At 39.4% G+C, this 18,928-nt stretch overlaps 1 protein-coding gene across 1 annotated transcript; it reads right to left on the minus strand.

The window, feature by feature from the left end:
* Window positions 1-568: 568 nt before the first annotated feature.
* On the minus strand, window positions 569-12,545 carry GJA1 (gap junction protein alpha 1). The gene is made up of 2 exons (XM_014059647.2): window positions 12,294-12,545; window positions 569-4,240 (listed from the first exon to the last, which is right to left on the minus strand). Exon 2 carries the CDS (start codon window positions 4,222-4,224, stop codon window positions 3,076-3,078), a length of 1,149 nt encoding a protein of 382 aa, XP_013915122.1. The 5' UTR covers window positions 4,225-4,240; window positions 12,294-12,545; the 3' UTR covers window positions 569-3,075.
* Window positions 12,546-18,928: the final 6,383 nt, after the last annotated feature.

The raw sequence follows: 18,928 nt of genomic DNA on the forward strand, positions 1-18,928 counted from the left end.
TTGCACTCTTTCTAGAGTCTCATCATCTTTTTTTATAGTCTGGTGACAACTGGATGCAGTATTTTAGATGTGGTCTTACTAAGGTTTTATAGTCTTTTCATTTTTAGCTGTAAAAGTTAAATGAAGCACCCTGTTTTTTTAATGTAATGTAATGTAAATGACAATTTTTAAGGCATTGTCTGAAAGCTTAATTAAGGCAGCTCCCTAAAGATGAAAACAGGTGGTCTAAGAGCTTCATCCCCTTCCCCAATTGCTCATTTCTTCTTTCCCACAAATTTTGGGGAAAAAAACACCTTTGCTGTCATAACACTATACAATTTACATAACCAGGCCCAGTTTCACCATGATTAGCTTATCTCACATGATGCAACATGTTTTTAATGATCCTACTTAATAAGAGGCTATGTGAATATTTCTACACTAGTAGTGTGTGAGCTGACCTAACAATGAATAAATTGCTTTGTATGGATTGTCATTTTAAAATGCCACTTAGAACACAGAAAATGGACCAAGCTGCCCACTTAATACCAAGTTAAACCAACACACAGAATAACTATTGACAAATCAATTTATACTAAATTAAACTTTATTGACTAAGGTTTGTTCTCCAGACAGTGTGATTTGATGAACTATGGTGGTATGCATGCAATCAATGAGCTTGACAATAGTTTTAAAAGTGAATGTCCAACAACTTAGTAAAACATATTAGATAAACATTTAAATCTGTGTTGCTGCAAAATGAAACCGAGGCTGCATGAACTGTGTTGAATTAAAAGGCACTGAGATTGAAAAGGGAAAATAAACACTGGTATATTTCCTTAGTATATATTTCAAATAAATTAGAATTGTACTCTTTCAGCCTCACTTACACCCCAACAAAATATGTGCAAATATTAAAACTGTCATTAAGCAAAAATGGACTATCAAAAGTGAATTGAACCATGTTATTATTGAGCTAACTTATAAGTGAACAGCAAGTGTAACATTCTTGATATCTTAAAATCAGCATAGGGATTATTAGTACAGCTCAACACAGTTTATGTAAGGATCTATTTACACCATCCAATGAGGTTGCAGTGCAGATAATTAATTTCTCCACCTCTCAAGCTATCACATGATAACTGCAGTTACTGCACAATATGGATGTGTAATTTATCCTCAAGTCTCTCACATTATTGGCAGGCTAACAATCTTCCCTTCTCCCAGTACTACCATCATTGTAATTCAAGCATAAATTATAAAAAGGTGGAGAAACAAGCAGAATTCTTCCTTAATTTTAAGACAGGATAATTGATTGCAAAAATATGCGACTTTGGATGTTTTACTTTGGAGGTTTTAGTGTGGCAAAAGGTCTAGCTGGAATGCAAATGGAAGTTTTTCAACAGCCACCAGGACTTGCTTCTTAAAATATCCTTAATTTGTGAAATACACTTACAACAAAATATATGGAAATATTGAAATTCTTTACAAGAATACCTGATTTGTTTGCACTGCTGGAATCTTTTAATGTAAACATAATAGTGACCCATTATAACCCAGAACAGTTAACCATTTTATGGGTGTTATTAGTGCGATTGTATAACAACCACAAATAACTCCAGTTATTGTATAACAACCACAAATAACTCCAGTTATAGTGGTTGTGATTCCAACCACAAAGTTGTCTGATCTCCGACGTCCGATGGAATCTAACTGTGAAAAGATTTGCATCTAATAGATGACTGCATCAGACAAACATTGTTTCATTTGTCCAGCTTCACATTTTATAGCTAGTAATTAATGAATGCTATGGCAGGGTTCACACAACACTGAGCCATTTTGCTATGATGTGGTAGAATACGCTATAATAGGAGGCAATCAAATACAGTTGGAAATCATAATTTGTTGGTTTGCTAATTGCAACCACAGCTTCAAATGATTATGCATGTGAATGCATTGTCTATTTGTGGTTTCTAGTCAATTCCCAACTTGGTTTCGTATCCCTCCCAAGCATCTAACCCAGGGCTGCTAGACTCCCAGTCCATGGGCCAGATGTGTCACCCAGTTTAGCGAAGGGGGAAAAAGTCCCAATACATGATATGACATGATGATGTGAATTTGACACTCCTGATCTAATCCATTCACAAAGAAACATGGCAAAACCAAGGTTTAAAAAGGAGGGGAAACAGCAAGAATAAAACAAACAACCCATGATTTTTCTGATCCATCTGCAAAACTGTTTTTGGCTTGTTTCAAGATGGTCACTCAACCATAGCTAAAATAATGAGACTTTGAATAGCATCCTATTATGCAAGTCGGTAGAATCTTGCAGAATGGAATTTAATAAAATTGAAAAATCCTTGAACTGATTTCTTAATGTTGGTTGGAAATCTGAAACAGGAAGAAAATGGTCAAAGCATATTGGGTAGGCCTTGTCTGAAATGTAATAGAGTGATTCCAGGGAAACAGATAATAACTGCATGACAAGTTCATCCCAGGAAATTGTCCCAAAGTGCACATTTTAGCAATGGAATGTTCTCAATAGAAAAATGATCAATATCTGACTTAAGGCTGCCAGTTGTTCAGTAAAAGAATGATCTCACTTTCATCCTAAACTGCACACACACCCCCCAAAAAAATTATTTCAGTGTAACTTTTTTAGTATAACAAAAATGAATTTTTTTTAGAAAAATCAACATATTATAGACATACATTATATAATCTTTCTAAAACAAAACAAAAGACCAACTCCCCTACTGTTGTGTTGACTAAGATTTTCTTTTAAACCAGCTACTTTTAAATACCACTATGTGCTGTTCTCCCTCACACCACCCCTGCTTCCCAGTTACCAGAAAAAAAGCATATATATATATATATATATATATATATATATATATATATATATATATATATATATATATATATATATATATATATATATATATATATATATATATATATATAAAATTATATATTTCTTGTTAAAATCTCCTGACTGAGATTGTTAAAGTACCACCTCTGTGGGAACCACAGGAACACCACGTGCTAATGCAATTCGTATTTCATAGTCGCACTGACTATTGCAATTCCAAAGGGCTAGATCTCTAAATCATCAGGTCGTGGTCTGCTGCTTGCTCGACTGCTGGCTCGACTTGGTGGCCGCTGGTCTACAACTGTGAGAGGTTGGAGCTCATGGCCAGAGCCCAATTTTTTCGTGCTCTCCGGCTCATCATTAAATTCAAAGTTCTGGGCGTGTGAGTTGGAAATGGTGCTCCCGGCTTGTCCAATCCTATTCTGCTCAGCACTATAGTTTGCCCAGTTTTGTTCACTGGCTTGTTTATTGTAGTTGCGACAGGATGACGTATTGTTCCTATCTCCAGTTACAAGCTTGTATCCTGGTGGAGACATGGGAGACAAGGGGGCCGTTGGAGAGGAGCACCCGTTGAAGTAGGCATATTTGGGAGATCCACAATCTTTGGAGGGACTTAAGCCGCTGTTAGGAGAGAAAGGATTGCCTTTGGACTTCATGCGATCTTTAACGCTCTTGAGAGTGACATAAAAAATCTCAATGATGTTGAGGGACAGAGATACGATAGATACTACCAGCATGAAGATAATAAAGATGGTTTTCTCTGTGGGACGAGAGAGGAAGCAATCGACTTTGTGTGGACATGGTACCCGTTCACAAGTGTAGATGGCTTGCAGAGTGAATCCATAGATGTACCACTGTATCACCACAAAGGCCACCTCAAAGAAAGATTTGAAAAGGATGCTGATGATGTAAGTACGAAGCAGTCCACCACGCATTTTGACCTTGCCATGTTCTTCAATCCCATACTTGAATTTCTTAATTTCTATCTGCTTTAGAGGGAGGTCTACATTTACTCCTTCACCTTGGACCACCTTGAGTGCTTCCTCTTTCCGGTTTAGTTTCTCTTCTTTTCGCATCACATAGAAGACATGTGCTAAATACAAAAGGGTTGGCACCGAAACAAAAATGAACTGCAGCACCCAGAAACGCACATGAGATATCGGAAATGATTTGTCATAACAGACATTTTCACAACCTGGTTGTTGAGTGTTGCATCGGAAAGCTGACTGTTCATCTCCCCAGGCAGATTCCACTGCAGTCCCCAGAAGCAAAATTCGGAAAATGAAAAGGACAGACAGCCACACCTTTCCTCCAGCAGTAGAATAGGCTTGGACTTTGTCAAGGAGCCTACCAAGAGCACTCCAGTCACCCATCTTCTCTACCTGCTTCCTGAAAGAGAACAAAGGAAAAAGCTGAAGCATGGCCTGCATAATAATTGATTCATGATTGTTCTTGAAAAGGCAGAGAGTGCATGCATGAGGATGGGATGATGAAACCTGCATGTGAAATTAAGAAAAGCAAACGGGTTATGATCGCAGGGCTGTTTTCTCATGTGGTGAAACAAGGTCAGAAATCTGGAAACTATATTGCACAAGCCGGTGCTCTTTAAAGTATTTGTGAGCACACCTACTGTACGCCATTATCAATTCCACTCTAGGTGTCTTTCTAATATAAAGCTATTTAAGACTGAAATTGCAATTGAAAACAAAAATATTATTCTAAGAAAGTTTAAAAATAATAGTATATTGATCAATAAATCAGGCAATCCTGCTTTGGCCCATTACTATGGAAGGATATAAATAATGCATATCTTTTCTATTAAATTAAAAGAAGCAGTATCTCTTTTCAATTTAATATAGATTTTTAAATTTGTTCTACCAAGTAAACTAACTTCATTGCTTCCCTAGGTTGCCAAGAGGGGGAGGGGGAAAAATCTTGTATGAATTACTCAAACAATTCTAATGTTTTTCAACATGGATTCATTTTTAAAATTCTCACAGTTCTATCAATGCCAATGCAAATATATATATATATATATATATATATATATATATATACTTAAAGTCACAACCCCTGGTATGCCCAAGTGTGGGAGGAAGGTCACACTTCCACTCTCTGTCATTAGGCTCGTCACAAGAGTCCATCCAGACAGAAACCCAATATTTTTTTTACTGTTGCCTTTATTTATTTATCAGCACAAATAAAAAACATTATATATATATATATATATATATATATATATATATATATATATATATATATATATATATATATATATATATATATATATATATATATATATATCAGGAAGATACATTTTTTTATTGAGAACAGGGATTCTAGTTTTGTCTTTTGGCAATCTGTGTGGTTCTTTAATGAAAATATTTGGTTTTATAGATTTGATTCATATCCCACCTTTTTGTTTATATAACACTAACATACCCTTAATGATCACATTGATATTTCAATCCTAAATATAGTTACTTACCACTGTGCTCCATTGATTGAACACAGTGGGGCTTCTCTAATTAAATATATATACAAATGTGTTGTATGTAGGCTGCTGATATGTCCTATGTTACAGAATTCTGCTTAATTTTTTTTATACTGTTTATTTTATGTAACTTGGCATAATGCCAACTGCTAGTGTCTCTTTTTAATCCTTTGAAGGACAGGCTAAGGACAATTTTCTGTTTAACAAGCATTCTTTATTTTTTTGGAACAGCCTCCTAGTTCAAGGATGCTGTAAAGTTAAAAGAATACTAACAAAAGAGAATCACCAAGAGCCTCTAGAGTTAGCATTTGGATAGGAGGCTGAACATTTCATTGGCATCTATATATACCTTAGACATATACACACTTCTTAGATACGATTTCTTCCATTAGGTGTTTGGCTAAGCATTTTTCTTTCTTTCTTCTTTAACAGGACTATAAAAGCATCTGTCCCAATAATTAGCAATATTTTTTAAAAAAAAGATAGGTATTGCAAGGGTTTGAAGGTCTAAATCAGGGGTGTCAAACTCAAGGCCTGTGGGCCTGCACCCCTCACGAACTCTGTTTTTGCTGGCAGTGTGTGTAGGAGGCCATCCCAGCTGAAAACATAACTCGCGATGGCCGTTTTCGCTGGCAGAGGTTGCAGGAGGCTGTTGCAGTTGAAAATGGAGCTTGCAAGGCCTAAACCAGTGGTTCTCAACCTGTGGGGTCGACCCTTTCACAGGGGGTCACCTAAGACCATCGGAAAACACATATTTTTGATGGTCTTAGGAACCGAGACACCAATTTTATGGTTGGGGGGTCACCATAACATGAGGAACTGTATTAAAGGGTCGCGGCATTGCGAAGGTTGAGAACCACTGGCCTAAACCATCGTCACAATTGAAAACAGAGCTCAGGAGCCCATTTTCACTTCATTGGCAGTCGGGGTGGCGCCCCCAACATGAGTTCAAGATGGCCATGCCCCTCCTGCCCCCCCAAGGTCAAACACACCCCTCAATGAAATCAAGTTTGACACCCCTGGTCTAAATGTTTCAGTGGAAGACCAAGCAATGTCATTCTTTTTTGCTGCTTTGAATTTGTAAAATATCTCCATTAAGAAATGCTATATAAATATCTCCATTAAGAAATGCTTCATTAAGAAATTCTTTGAGATACTTCTGAGTAGAAATGATGCAATCTGTGGCCTTTAGCCTATAACTGCTATTCTACACTTGCAAGTTACCTCCCAGTGCAATCAGAAAATTAAAAAAAAAAAAAGCATGAATTAATTCTTAGCAGTGCCTGTAAATATTTTGCTTCTCTGGCAGTCATATTTTGCATATTCAAAGAAGTCTGGATAATGATCAAGTGGGAAATACTGCATGATTCACTTCTAGAAGGCACAGACCGTAGACTTCTAGAGACATAAGTACTGCAAAGACAACATATCAAATTCAGAGAACTGCCAGTCTTTTGTCACTAGAGATGTACATATCCACTGTTCCTTTTAAGATGACAAGCCTTGAAATATGATAGTTGGGGCAATGCATAACAATCCTTGAAATCAGATAATGCTTAGGGTTCATGTTTTCAGTACCCATGCAGAACGTAATGTGAATAAATATCAAAACCCTGTTCTTAAACATTTATTTTCTTTCTGATGTTATCTTGGCGAATAGCATAATATTATTGTCATAAAGTGTTTTGCAACACTTTGCTGACTTGCACCTAGTTCAGCCCACACCTGTGCTGTCATAGCAAGTCTTCAACTAGTTGGGCTCACCAAAGAGGAAGAAAATAAAAGAAATGAATACCTAATCAATAAAAAAAATCAAATCTGTACTGCACTCATGGATAATTTAAAAACCACAGGCATAGTTTTATAAAGAAGGAAAGGTATCACACATGTTTTTTTCAGGAGTCAGTCCTAAACCAGCAACTATCTGAACTACTTTTCTAGAAAAATGACATCCCAAGGAAGCAACTTCCTTTTCTGCCTATGGCAAATTCTAATCTTACACGCAATAGTGACACTGAAAAGGGTTCGCATGGATTTTTCTCCATTCTGCTTCTTTACACAGAAGCTTGCCATGCTGTTGGCTGGGCACTTTGGTTCACAGCCAAGCATGTGGGAAGCATCTGTGGAAAATGCAATGTGTTCCTTTCCCTCTGTGGCAATCAGGCACTCATTTCTGCCAAGCCAGATGTGAATGTAGTACAGCCAACTGTATTGACGCTGCTTGTATTGCTGAAACTGGCTGGTAGAACAGGACTGTCACATCCATTGGGCAACTTTTGAAGGGCAGGAAAGTTGAAATTACAGCTCTCCACAGTGCCCTCTTCATATATTACAAGTAGTTCTCAACTCCCCACCTTTTGTTTAGTAGTGACCGTTCAGAGTTACAATGGCACTTACGGCCGTTGCAGCATTCCCATGGTCATGTGACCAAAATTTGGGCACTCGGCAACTGGCATGTATTTATGACAGTTGCACTGTCCCAGGGTCATATGGTCACTATTTGTAACCTTTCCAGTCAGCTTCCATCAAACAAAGTCAATGGGGGGAACCAGATTCACTTAACAATTACAGTGACTCACTTAAAAACTCTGGCAAAAAGGTTGTAAAATGAGACATAACTCACTTAACTCACTCCCCTTGCTTAGCAATAGTAATATTGAGCTCAGTTGTTTTGTGGTCATATGTTGAGGCCTATCTGTACTTCAATAGTAAGTGGACGGGGTTTTTTATTTTTAGCAGGACAGATGGGAAAGGAGCAGGTTCGACCCCATTGTGTTTCTTTTAAAAGGAAAAGAAGGGAAATAAGAAATATGAAGGAAGTTGGTCTATGAATCATATTGTATGGTTCATGTTTTCCAGGATGTGCAATGAACCTTAAGCACCTAATGTGGATAACTGAAGGGAGTCTCAGGAGGCACACAGAATTCCAAGTCACAGCGATGCGGAGTTCTGTATGTGAGAACTTTTGCAATTCAACACCTAGATTTTGGATAGAAAAGGCTGACTGAAAATCAACGAAAAGTGTGTTCCCGGGATTGAGATGTGGATACTATACTGTATATGCAATGACAAAGATACAATAATTAGATTCCCCAGGTGTGCTTGATTATTACATATTGTGGGAGAACAGGCTGCTTGGTAAAACTGCAAGCACCTGTGCTGCCTTCTTTCCCTCCCATTTGAGCCTTTCCCCAGGATCTGCATAACTTCAGGTAAACCTTGACACACGTGTGGGAGGACAATGGTGGGAGATGCAAGAGTTTTGGAGCTTTGCAGTCACCAGCAAACCATTTTTCCTTCAGGATTAGATGGTATAAATGTATGAGAAATATAGCAGCCCAGGAAAATAAAGCACAACATAAAAGCCGTGCAAGGGTTGCTGGTCATTAACAGAAGACGAAAAAGAAAATGGGACTTAAGACATAACAGGTTTAAGAAAGAGACATGAATGCGTAAGAGTAATCCATAGGATAGAGCATAGGACAGAGCAAATTATAATCGAGAAATAGGTAATAGTATAAACACTGTCACAGAAGTAATTGAAAAGCAATAGTATATTGTAATAGTTAACTATCAACTGGTAATAGTATAAAGATAGCAACAAAATATAGAAAGCAGACACACACATATATTATAGTTGGAAACATGCAGAAGAAGCCTTCATCCTTCAGTGGATAGACAGTGGCTAAAATGATGATGATGTATGTATATATTTGCAGAATACACACACACACATATATACACCATACACACACATAAACGTTATTTTATATATATATATTCATACATACATACACACACACACAGTGTGTGTGTGTGTGTGTGTGTGTGTGTGTGTGTGTAGATGTATATGGTGTACATTATATATATAAGCAGCTCTCCAGAGACCAGTGCTTTGCATCTCTCTTCACTCTGGGTCAATTGAATTGGGCATGATTTAGAAAAAGAACCTGTATCGCACATAATCCTCCATAGTCATCCTAAATTGCTCAAAGAATAGCAAAACTGGGCCAGTAATTAACTAACAGGGAAAAGTTGAATACAAATACGGATGTCTTTGAATACAGATGAATAGTAGGGAATTTCATACTGGAAGATGCCTTAGCTGATCATTAGTTTCCTTTAAAAAATCCAAACAACTAAGAAATCCTTCTAAAAGCCTCTGTAATAAGAATATAAATCCAGTTACAGCAGAGACCTGAAAGGACCCTAATGTATGGGATTATTGCTAAGCCGGTCTGTTATTGTTAGAAAAGTGGATTTGGCTCGGGGAGACCCAAATTCAGATCCCTAGTCAGCCACAAGCTCATTGTGTTCTCTAGAGCCAGTCACCATTCTCAGCCTAATCTGCCTAACATAGTTTTGAAGCTGGTGGGGCAAGATGGGATTGGGAGCTGATGATTTTTAAATACTACTTGAAGGATCTTGGAGAAGGCGGCTATATATGTTTAAAAAAAAGGAAAAAGGAAAAAAAAGTACAGAAACCAGGCAACAAAACATTTCCACAATATTAAGAGATTATTGCTGCCATCTGGTGGTCATATGGAGTTTTACAAGCCAGATCTGGTAGCAGTAATAATTCTAATTGTAATTCTGTAATTTCTAATAATTTTTATTGGAGCCCTAATAACACCACACTTAAATCTTATTCTATAGCTAAAACTACACTACACTCTTTTGCTGAAGATTAATGTCCACTAAGACCTATGCAACATTTTGTAAAACACAGCTGGGCTGCATGATCAATTATTCTTTACAGCTATGTAGTTTTTTTGTAATAATGTTCTTTGAAAAAATATAGTTGAGTCAATTGGGTATGCACATACACATTATGTATATGTTTGTGTGATATGTCTCACATCTGGTTGACAGGCGGCTTAACCTACACATGTAAGGTTAAATCATAACATTCAAAGAGACTTATTCATAGTAAACCTGCATTATACTTGCAATGCTATGTGAAAACTCCAAGCTCATTTACTGCAAAATAAAATCTCACTGGATGCAGTAAAAATTACTTAGGAGTTACAAATCTGAATTCCTCTATTACAGAAGTTAAAGCTGCAATTTTTAAAGTTATACCAAGGGGTAAAAGCTTCACTGAACACAATCTTAGTCACTACGTTCAGCTCCAACTTCTCTGAAAGGTTACTTATATCGTGAGCCTCATTTACCCAGCTATAAAATGGGAACAACTCACTTTAGAAGTTTCGGGTTTTGCAAAATTATTTTACCCATTGAAAAGCACTAAAAGTTTTATTCCCATCCTATCTCCTTTTCCCCTTCAAAACTTAAAGGCAGTTTAATTTCATCATTACAACTTTAAATTCATTCCTTTTGGCCTGGATTTGCATCTCTCCACATCCAGATCAGCCACTCAGCCACAACACAGCACTTCTTGCCAAACAAACTTTAGCCTTGTGAGAATCAAAAGTGTATTTCTGTTAAGAAAAAGAATTTAATTTCTTTCCTGTGGAATTCCAGAAGTGCCTCTCTCATCTGTAGACTATCGAATGTATCATTGTTTAGCAACAGCCATTCCCCAGAGCTGCCATACTTTTTCAAACTTTGGAAGCTCATGGCTTCATGGCTGAAGGGATGCCCCTTTTCTTCCTCTACCTCCTCTCCCCACTTCCCCAAAGAGGCAAGCAGTTTTCTGAAAGAGAGACTCATTCTCTCTGTTCAGTTGACCTAGCTGGCTTTAGCAAAACTCTGTCAACAAATCTCTCTAAAATTCTTCTGTTTTTAAAATTGTACGCAGAGCAGACTGACCAATCTACTAGGACAGAAGTAAAGGAAGAGCGGAAACTGGCAGAAGAGAAGGGCAAAGAAGTTCACCAAAACGAGATTAGCTCCTTTGGTTTTCAGCCTTCCTTAGCGACAAAAAACTTTCCCAATGCTAACTAGAAGGATGAATGCCTTCAGGAAAAAAGGGAGGGAACCCCAGCGAACCTAGACACTGACTCTTCTTCCTTCCAGCGCTGAGCCGGGATTACTAGGATCCCAAGAACTAGTTTGCCACAGTGGGATTACTATTCCCCGAACGCCAGTCTTGCACAATTTCAGGTTGCAACAACAAAAAAGTTTGGTTTAAAGTTGCCAACGGAGTAAGGCAATAGCGATTCTGCCGCCCGGAATCCTGCGGGCTCCTAGGATTCAAGGTAACTCAGTTGCACGCAACCTCGCTCCGAGCCCGAACTCGCTCGCTTCCATTAACGAGAAGGGGAGGTGGAGGTGAGGGAGAGACCACGTGAAAAGTCATCCGATTAGTAGTTAGCAGCAGCAGGAGCCGCGTTTGAAACAAAGCCCTAATTAAGGGACCATGCTTGGTACGAACCCGAAAACACGGAGCGCACATTTCCATATGAAAACAAAATGTGTGTACGTGTGCATCTTTATGGCGGGGGATGGGAGGGAGAATTGAATAAGTTATGACAATTTCGAATTTTTAGAGAAGCTTTAAAAGGACTCGAGAAGCTGCAGCAGATTGCTGTAGCCTGCGTTGGGTACCTTTCCCCAAAGTTGGCGCCTCTTTTGCTGTAAAGAAATAATTTTGGGTGCACAGACGAAAACATTCTCCTTCAGTAAATAAAGGTGAAAACTAAAGAAAAGTATACTTGGTGAGAAAGCTAAGCTCCTAAACTGTTAAACAAATGGCTCCTTCACGCGTTGGTTAATCTGGAAAAGGTATAAATCACATTAAAAAAAAGTTCTGGAAAAAGGCAAGAAACCTACTAATATCAAAAGGAAACTATAATTGTTACCCGGCAACATTAAAATCATATCAAAACATTTCATATTATATACATTTTTAAAATTATGTATGTACACTTTTATATATATATATTAAAATTACATATATAGTTTTCAAAACACAGGTAACCATAATCTTTAAGAAAGTTGGTTTGGAATGAACTCCAAATGAAAATGCCCCCCCCAAAACCTTACCTTCCTGTTCAGCAAAGAAGGACTTCAGCTTTTCAGTTCTTCAGAGGTTAAAACTCAAGTGCCTATTTCAGGCACTCAGACCTGTCTATTTAAACTTTAAAGTCTCCCCGTCTGTTCTCTGGTGGTGATGGCTGGTGTCCTTCCTTCCCCTTTTGCCTGGAAGAAAACTGCTGAGGCGGCCTTTAGAGGGGAAGAAAAGAGCACATCCTCCCTCCCATCCCAAACACCCCCTTTTTTCACCCTTAACTTGAAGAACTGAGAGAGCTTTTAAAAAGTTTTCCAGCCACTAGCTGTGAGGGAGGAGCTCAAGAGGAGGGGTGAAGAGCAGTAGAGGTGGGACTGCCAAGGGAGGGGAGGAGGAAGTTCAAGAGAAGACACAGAAGCAGGAGACTGCTTGGAAAAAATGGGATTGGGCGGTGGGGTGGGGGAGAGACAGACAGACAGAGAGACTGAAGTGGCTGAGTAAGCACATAGTTTTAAAGAATGGGGATACATGAAAGAGACCAAACTGGGATGGTATCCAGACCTGCTCTTGCTGGAGGGAAGTGACACCATTTAATTTACTGCGTGAAACACAACCCTTCAAAGATGTGTGAAGTACCTGCATGCTGAGTTTGCCATGGGCCAGTGATGAGTTCAACCGGATTTCATCAGCAGCTGGCCTGCCACAACTCAGTATCCCTCCCTCCACCAAAAAAAGAAAAAGCATATGGGAATTAGCAACAGAAGCCATGGCACCACAAACCGTGTGTGCACACAATTCAGAGTGAATTCTCCCTGGAGAATTTCAGAAGGTAGGACAATCCATGGAGAAAGACATCTGGAGTGGCTTCCCCCTAGTGGTTGGCTTTATGTTGGCTTTGAAGCCTTCACTGCTCTTTTTTCTCTCAGCCTGAATCCCCCCCCCTCCAAATCTCCTTGCAAGACTCTACACAACTGAACAATTTTCTAAGCATTGGAGGGAAGGGGACCACAAGGATGACAGAGAAACCTGCTACTAAAAAAATGTGGCTAGGTTTTGGAATCAAAGACTTGATCTTGGTGTGGAATAGCAAGACATAAAACAAGGCCTATTCTCCAGTAATTGGACCAAAGTGTCAAAAATCCTAGGAACTAAGTTCTTAACCCTAACTAAGTGTAGGAAAGGATGAGAAGCAAGCTCAAATTATATAGTTCTTCATAATCGCAGTGATTTCTACATACACAACATTTGATCGGTGTCTGTACGGGTATTTATGCTAGTATGTTTGTATGGGGTAAACAGCCTAGCTTTGAGTTTCAAAGGAGGGAATACTGTTGTATATTATCTATCCCAAGATATACTATTAGATCAACCTTGTTTACTATGAAACACAAACTAAGTTGAGCTTCCTGATTTCTACAGCGGCCACTACAACCAATGCTTCTGGAAAGAATTCCTTTCCTGCTACCTCTTTTCAGCATGTTTCTTTTTAGGTTTCTTAAAGATTTTTTAAATCATACCTTTATTGCTTAATAAGTAACTAAAGATGTCAAACATATCTAATACTCCTTCCTCCTCTTGTTTGCCCCATGACAACAACCCTGTGAAGCAGGTGGGGCTGAGAAAGAACAGCTGCCCCAAATCACTCAGCTGGTTTTCATGGCTAGTAGTACTAGCACAGTCTCCTTGTGTCTAGCCTGGTATTTTAACCACCTACACCAAATATATACTATTGTACAGAAAAATCACGATACATTGACTTTTTTTCAATAACCTTCAGAGGCATGCTTAAATCCCTTCAGCTCCTGGCCAGCCTTTTGCTTCTCCAGGCAGAAAATTCTACCAGGTAATAACAGTATTTTCTTTAAGGTAAAGGTTCCCCTTGCACATATGTGCTAGTTGTTCCTGACTCTAGGGGGCAGTCCATCTCCATTTCAAAGCCAAAGGGCCAGTGCTGTCCGAAGACATCTCCATGGTCATGTGGCTGGCATGACTCAACACCGAAGACACATGGAACGCAGTTATCTTCACATCAAAGGTGGTTCCTATTTTTCTTGCATTTTTACGTGCTTTTGAACTGCTAGGTTGGCAGAAGCTGGGACAAGAAACGGGAGCTCACTCCGTTACACGGCACTTGGGATTCGAACCGTCGAACTGCCGACCTTTCTGATCAACAAGCTCTGTGTCTTGGCCACTGAGCCACCGCGTCCCACTAGTCCCTCCCAAATCTACTGTTAATTTGTGTCATGGGTGTTTATAACATAGATCGACAATACAGGAAATCCTTGACTTAACGACCATAATTGAGTCCGCAATCATGACAGTCGTAAAGTGAGTAACCACATGACTGTGTCTGATTTTGCAGTGGTCATTAAGTAAATGTGGTCATTCAATAAATGAACACAAGGGTCATGAAATAAAGGCAGAAGTTGTAGAATGAAAACGAACAGTGGTCGCTAGGTGAACTGATTCTTCAGTTCGGGTCAGGTTTTTGCCAGGAACCAGAAATAAACATTGGTTTTCAGTGAAAACATTGTAAATCACAGACACAGGAATCTAAGGCACTGCCAACGGCTACAAATGTGGGCTAGTTATTGAGTGCCCAAAATGTGGTCATGTGACCACAGCAGGGCTGACCCCAGAACTTAGAATCTGGGCTGTAAGTTCCTTTCTCAGGATCCATCAATAACTTCAAGTGGTCGTTAAATGACCAGTCAGAAGTCAAGGATTACCTGTATTAATGAAGGTTGGAAAGAACCAGCCCTATTTCTTCCCCTTCTCTAGATCAGTGGTAGTCAACCAGGTCCCTACCGCCCACTAGTGGGCATTCCAACTTTCATGGTGGGCGGTAGGGGTTTGCTGTAACTCTGCTTTATAAATTTTATAAAGTAAAGTTACTTCCCTACTTTATAAATCACCATTACTCTGGAAACGGTGGCCGGTTAGAAAATGTTACTACTAAAAGAGATACAAAAGTGGGTGGTAGGTATAAAAAGGTTGACTATCCCTGCTCTAGATAATATTTTTTATTATTTCCACAGCGACTAGCTTTTTAATTCTTTTCAACCCAACCCAGAAATGGTGTCGTTTTGGTCAACCCCCCCCCCCCAATGGGTCCATCCAGCTGGGAGTTGGAGGTGGCCAGTGGCATGGAATGCTGCGGATCGCTCCATTCTAAGCCCCCCTCCCTCCTAGTGATGTCACCCAGGGCAGAGGAGCTACTAAGGCATTGGAAATAATTCCAGAAGCTGTACTCTGCATACTTTCCCTACCACAACGAAAGCCTTTGTATGATGTAGCTTTTCTGGCTCATTTGTAGCCATGCAGATATGGGATCAACTATAGAGATTCATCCAAAGTCAGCTGCACTGCAACTATGTACGTGGCCAAGGAGAGGGTAAAATTAGTTTCACTCCCTTTTCCATTACAAACCACTTCCACTTAGTTCTAAAGAAAAGTATATAGACAAGTCATCAAATTGAGAAAGGGTTTATTTAAATAGACTCCCATATCTGGCTCAGAAAATCCTAACTCTGTGCTGCCACCAAGTGACCATCTTGAGTATTGCAGTCCAGTGATGCAATGTTTGATTAAAATTAAAGGAGGACATAGTTTAAATTTATTTAAAGGTGGATTTAGTGGGGAGGAGGTTTAGGCTTAGTCTTCAATTTTGGTTCACAACTGATGGTAACAGTTCAACACATGGTCCCTTGGGAGCCAGGCTTATTGAAGTCAACACTTGAAATAATGCCTAGGAAGGTGAGCATCATAGTGCATTAAAGTAGATTTATAACTAAACTCTAGACCTTAGTCTCATTTTAAATGCCCCCTTTTAATCAGAAATTTATAATTACGGTAATATGGAAACATTTGGATATAAACTTAGTTTGATTTCCTGGAACAAGACTCTGAGGAGGAAAAAAACATTTAATAGACTGAATGCAAGCAAGTTACCTTGGCATATATTTATTTGTTTTGAGCACTTGTTTTTATCTCTATCTAAATTTCAAGGCATTGATCAGCCATGCTGCGTTTCCTAGCTCTGTTGCTGTAGTGGAGCCACAAACATATTTGTCTCACTCCTGTAATCTTCTGCATCTCTAAGAAGTTCTCTGATCATCAGTATAAACAAACCAAAGTGTCTGTGCTTTTGCCATAACGTCTAAGACTGAAATAAATGTCACTATTTCAGATTTTATTTTTGTTGGACTCAATCACACCTTTTCTACCGGAGCTCAAGAAATTAAAAATCTCACCTCTGAATTGAATGTGAAATTTTCTCTTTAAGAGTTGAAATGGAGGCAGCCTGGTACAGTACTTAAGGTTCTGGGCTAGAAATCAGTAAACTGCGAATTCTAGCCCCATCTTAGGCCAGAGGTGGGTTTCACATAATTTTAACACCAGTTCACAGTGCACCAAAACTGAGCGCATGGGTGTGCATACTCACTTTGTGAGTGTGCGCGCCTTGGTTCCACCACAAATCCACGAAGCCCTTATCCGCGGAGACATAAGCACGAAGACTAATTCGCGCCGTTTGAAGCGCTAAGGAAAAACATGACCCTACCGCGATGACATAATCGCGGAGGGCAAATCCGCACATTCCCAAGCACTCAGTACCCTAAACCTAACCCTAACCCTAACCCTAACCCTAAACCTAACCCTAAAACAAACCCCTAAACCTAATCCTAACCCTTACCTTAATTGAAATCGGCTTTCTGCCGCGGCGCCGTTTTAAAGCGCCCTTCTGTTGCCGCGCTGTTGTCACGGCGGTGATGACGCACGATGACTTTTATCACCGCTATTTTGACGGGCGCGGTTTTGTCGTGCCACCGCGCGCCTTCCTTGGATTTGCACGACCTTCCACGCATGCACTTTGCTTGCACACATGGCTTGCACGCATGCACACGGCTTAGAAAATGTGGCTAAATAGGATGGCACAGAACCTGGGTAGGTGGGGTGCAGGCCCATAGGCAAGTGGCCACTACTGGTTCGTTCGAACCGGTCTGAACTGGCTGAATACCACCACTGTCTTAGGCTCAAAAAAACTGGCTGGGTGACTTTGGGGCAATCGCTTGCTCTCTCTCAGCCCAACTCACCTCACAAGGTTGTTGCTGTGTGGAAAATGGGAGGAGGATGGAGCATTAGCTATGTTTGGCCCCTTGAGTTACTTATAAAGTAATAAAGCCAAGATAAAAATTTAATAAATAATGTTCTTTGCAGCTCTTTTAGTTTTATTTTAAATTTTACAAACCCACAAAATAGTACGCCTTTCAAGTTAATCCTTATACACAATTATTCAGAAATAAGTTCAAGTGCATTCAGTAAAACCTCTGAGAACCCATGCGGGGTGTTAAATCTAAATCCGTTTGAGCTTCTGATGATTGGAGCATTTGCTTCCTTTCATGGGGAAAGATCCCTGCAGCAAAGAAGTCTGTCACTGGGATGTGAAAAAGTCAGCCAACCGAATTGCCATGTATATTTTGAAACAACAGATTCTCCCTCTTCTGTCTGAAGGCAGCAAGCCATAGAGTTCAAGGGAAAAGGAGTTTGAAAATAAACTACTTTACAAATGCCTCTCTGTCAAAGGCGGGTGTGTGTTTGGGCACGCTCTTCTTCCTCTTTATTTGGGTCAATTTCCTTGGAGTAAATGCCACAATTGCCCCATCATCAATTACTCATTTCCATCTGCAGATTTGCCAGAAATGGAAGGAGTGAGATAAACAAATGTTCCTGAGATTCCTCACGTTTGCTTCTTCTGAGGGATTAGGCAACAAAAGGCACAGAGAACAGATGAGGAGTCTCCTCTTTTCAGCCAGTGTTTGACAATGTCAGTTCCCCAAAAGCAACCTTAAACTCATTCTTCACCCTTTGCAAAACAACCCTTCCCAAGAGCGCTCTGCTGTGAATTTTTTACACATTGATATCAAGCAACTTGGGCCAAAGAAGAAAGATTAATATCCTCTCCAACAAAGCCGCCTACCAGGACCTTGGAAGTATGCCTTCTCCATTACTTTATCTTTCGATGAGGTTCCTCCATCCTAAAATGTGAACAGCAGCTACCCTCCTGGTGTTTTGAAGGGCCTGTAGATGTATGCCTTCACCTAGGCCTTTGGCAAAAATGACACACACCTCTTTTCTTCTTTATCTTTGTCCCCATCTGGGTTTGTTACGTCTGCCATCTTTGTTGCTCTGGTGTTTTCTTGGAAACTTAACTTAAATGTGTTTCACCATTTGTAAACTGTCCAGAGTCCCTGGGAGTTGGGCAGCATATACATTTAATAATGTACTGTTATTATTAAAACACAACTATGAAATTTATAGTTTGACCTTTAGCCTACATTCCACTTCTTTCCAGCAGAGAACTCAAGATGTATAAAAGGCTCAGCGTTATTAATTTTACTTGAAAGCTTCCACTTTAAAGATTGTTTTGTTTACATATATTATTAAATATTAATTGTGTATGTTAAGAAATATATGTGCGTGCGTTTTCATTTAAAATAGCTCTCCTCAAGTGGTAATTTTCTATTATAGGACTTAATAGAATTCCTCTGTATGGTAGATGGGTGGCTTTAAAAATTTGATAAAATAATAATTTAGGAAGCAGGCTAGAAACTGGGAGATCATGAATTCTAGTCCTATTTTTGGCTCGAAAGTCAACTGCGCGATTTTGAGC

The sequence above is a fragment of the Thamnophis sirtalis genome, unplaced genomic scaffold (genome assembly GCF_051295495.1).
Source record: "Thamnophis sirtalis isolate CommonGarterSnake01/CBP01778 unplaced genomic scaffold, rThaSir2_p1.2 scaffold_6, whole genome shotgun sequence".
Lineage (NCBI taxonomy): Eukaryota > Metazoa > Chordata > Lepidosauria > Squamata > Natricidae > Thamnophis > Thamnophis sirtalis.

Excerpts from the sequence above, each read along its gene's own strand:
- GJA1 (XM_014059647.2), bottom strand. The coding sequence starts at position 4,224 with ATGGGTGACTGGAGTGCTCTTGGTAGGCTCCTTGACAAAGTCCAAGCC.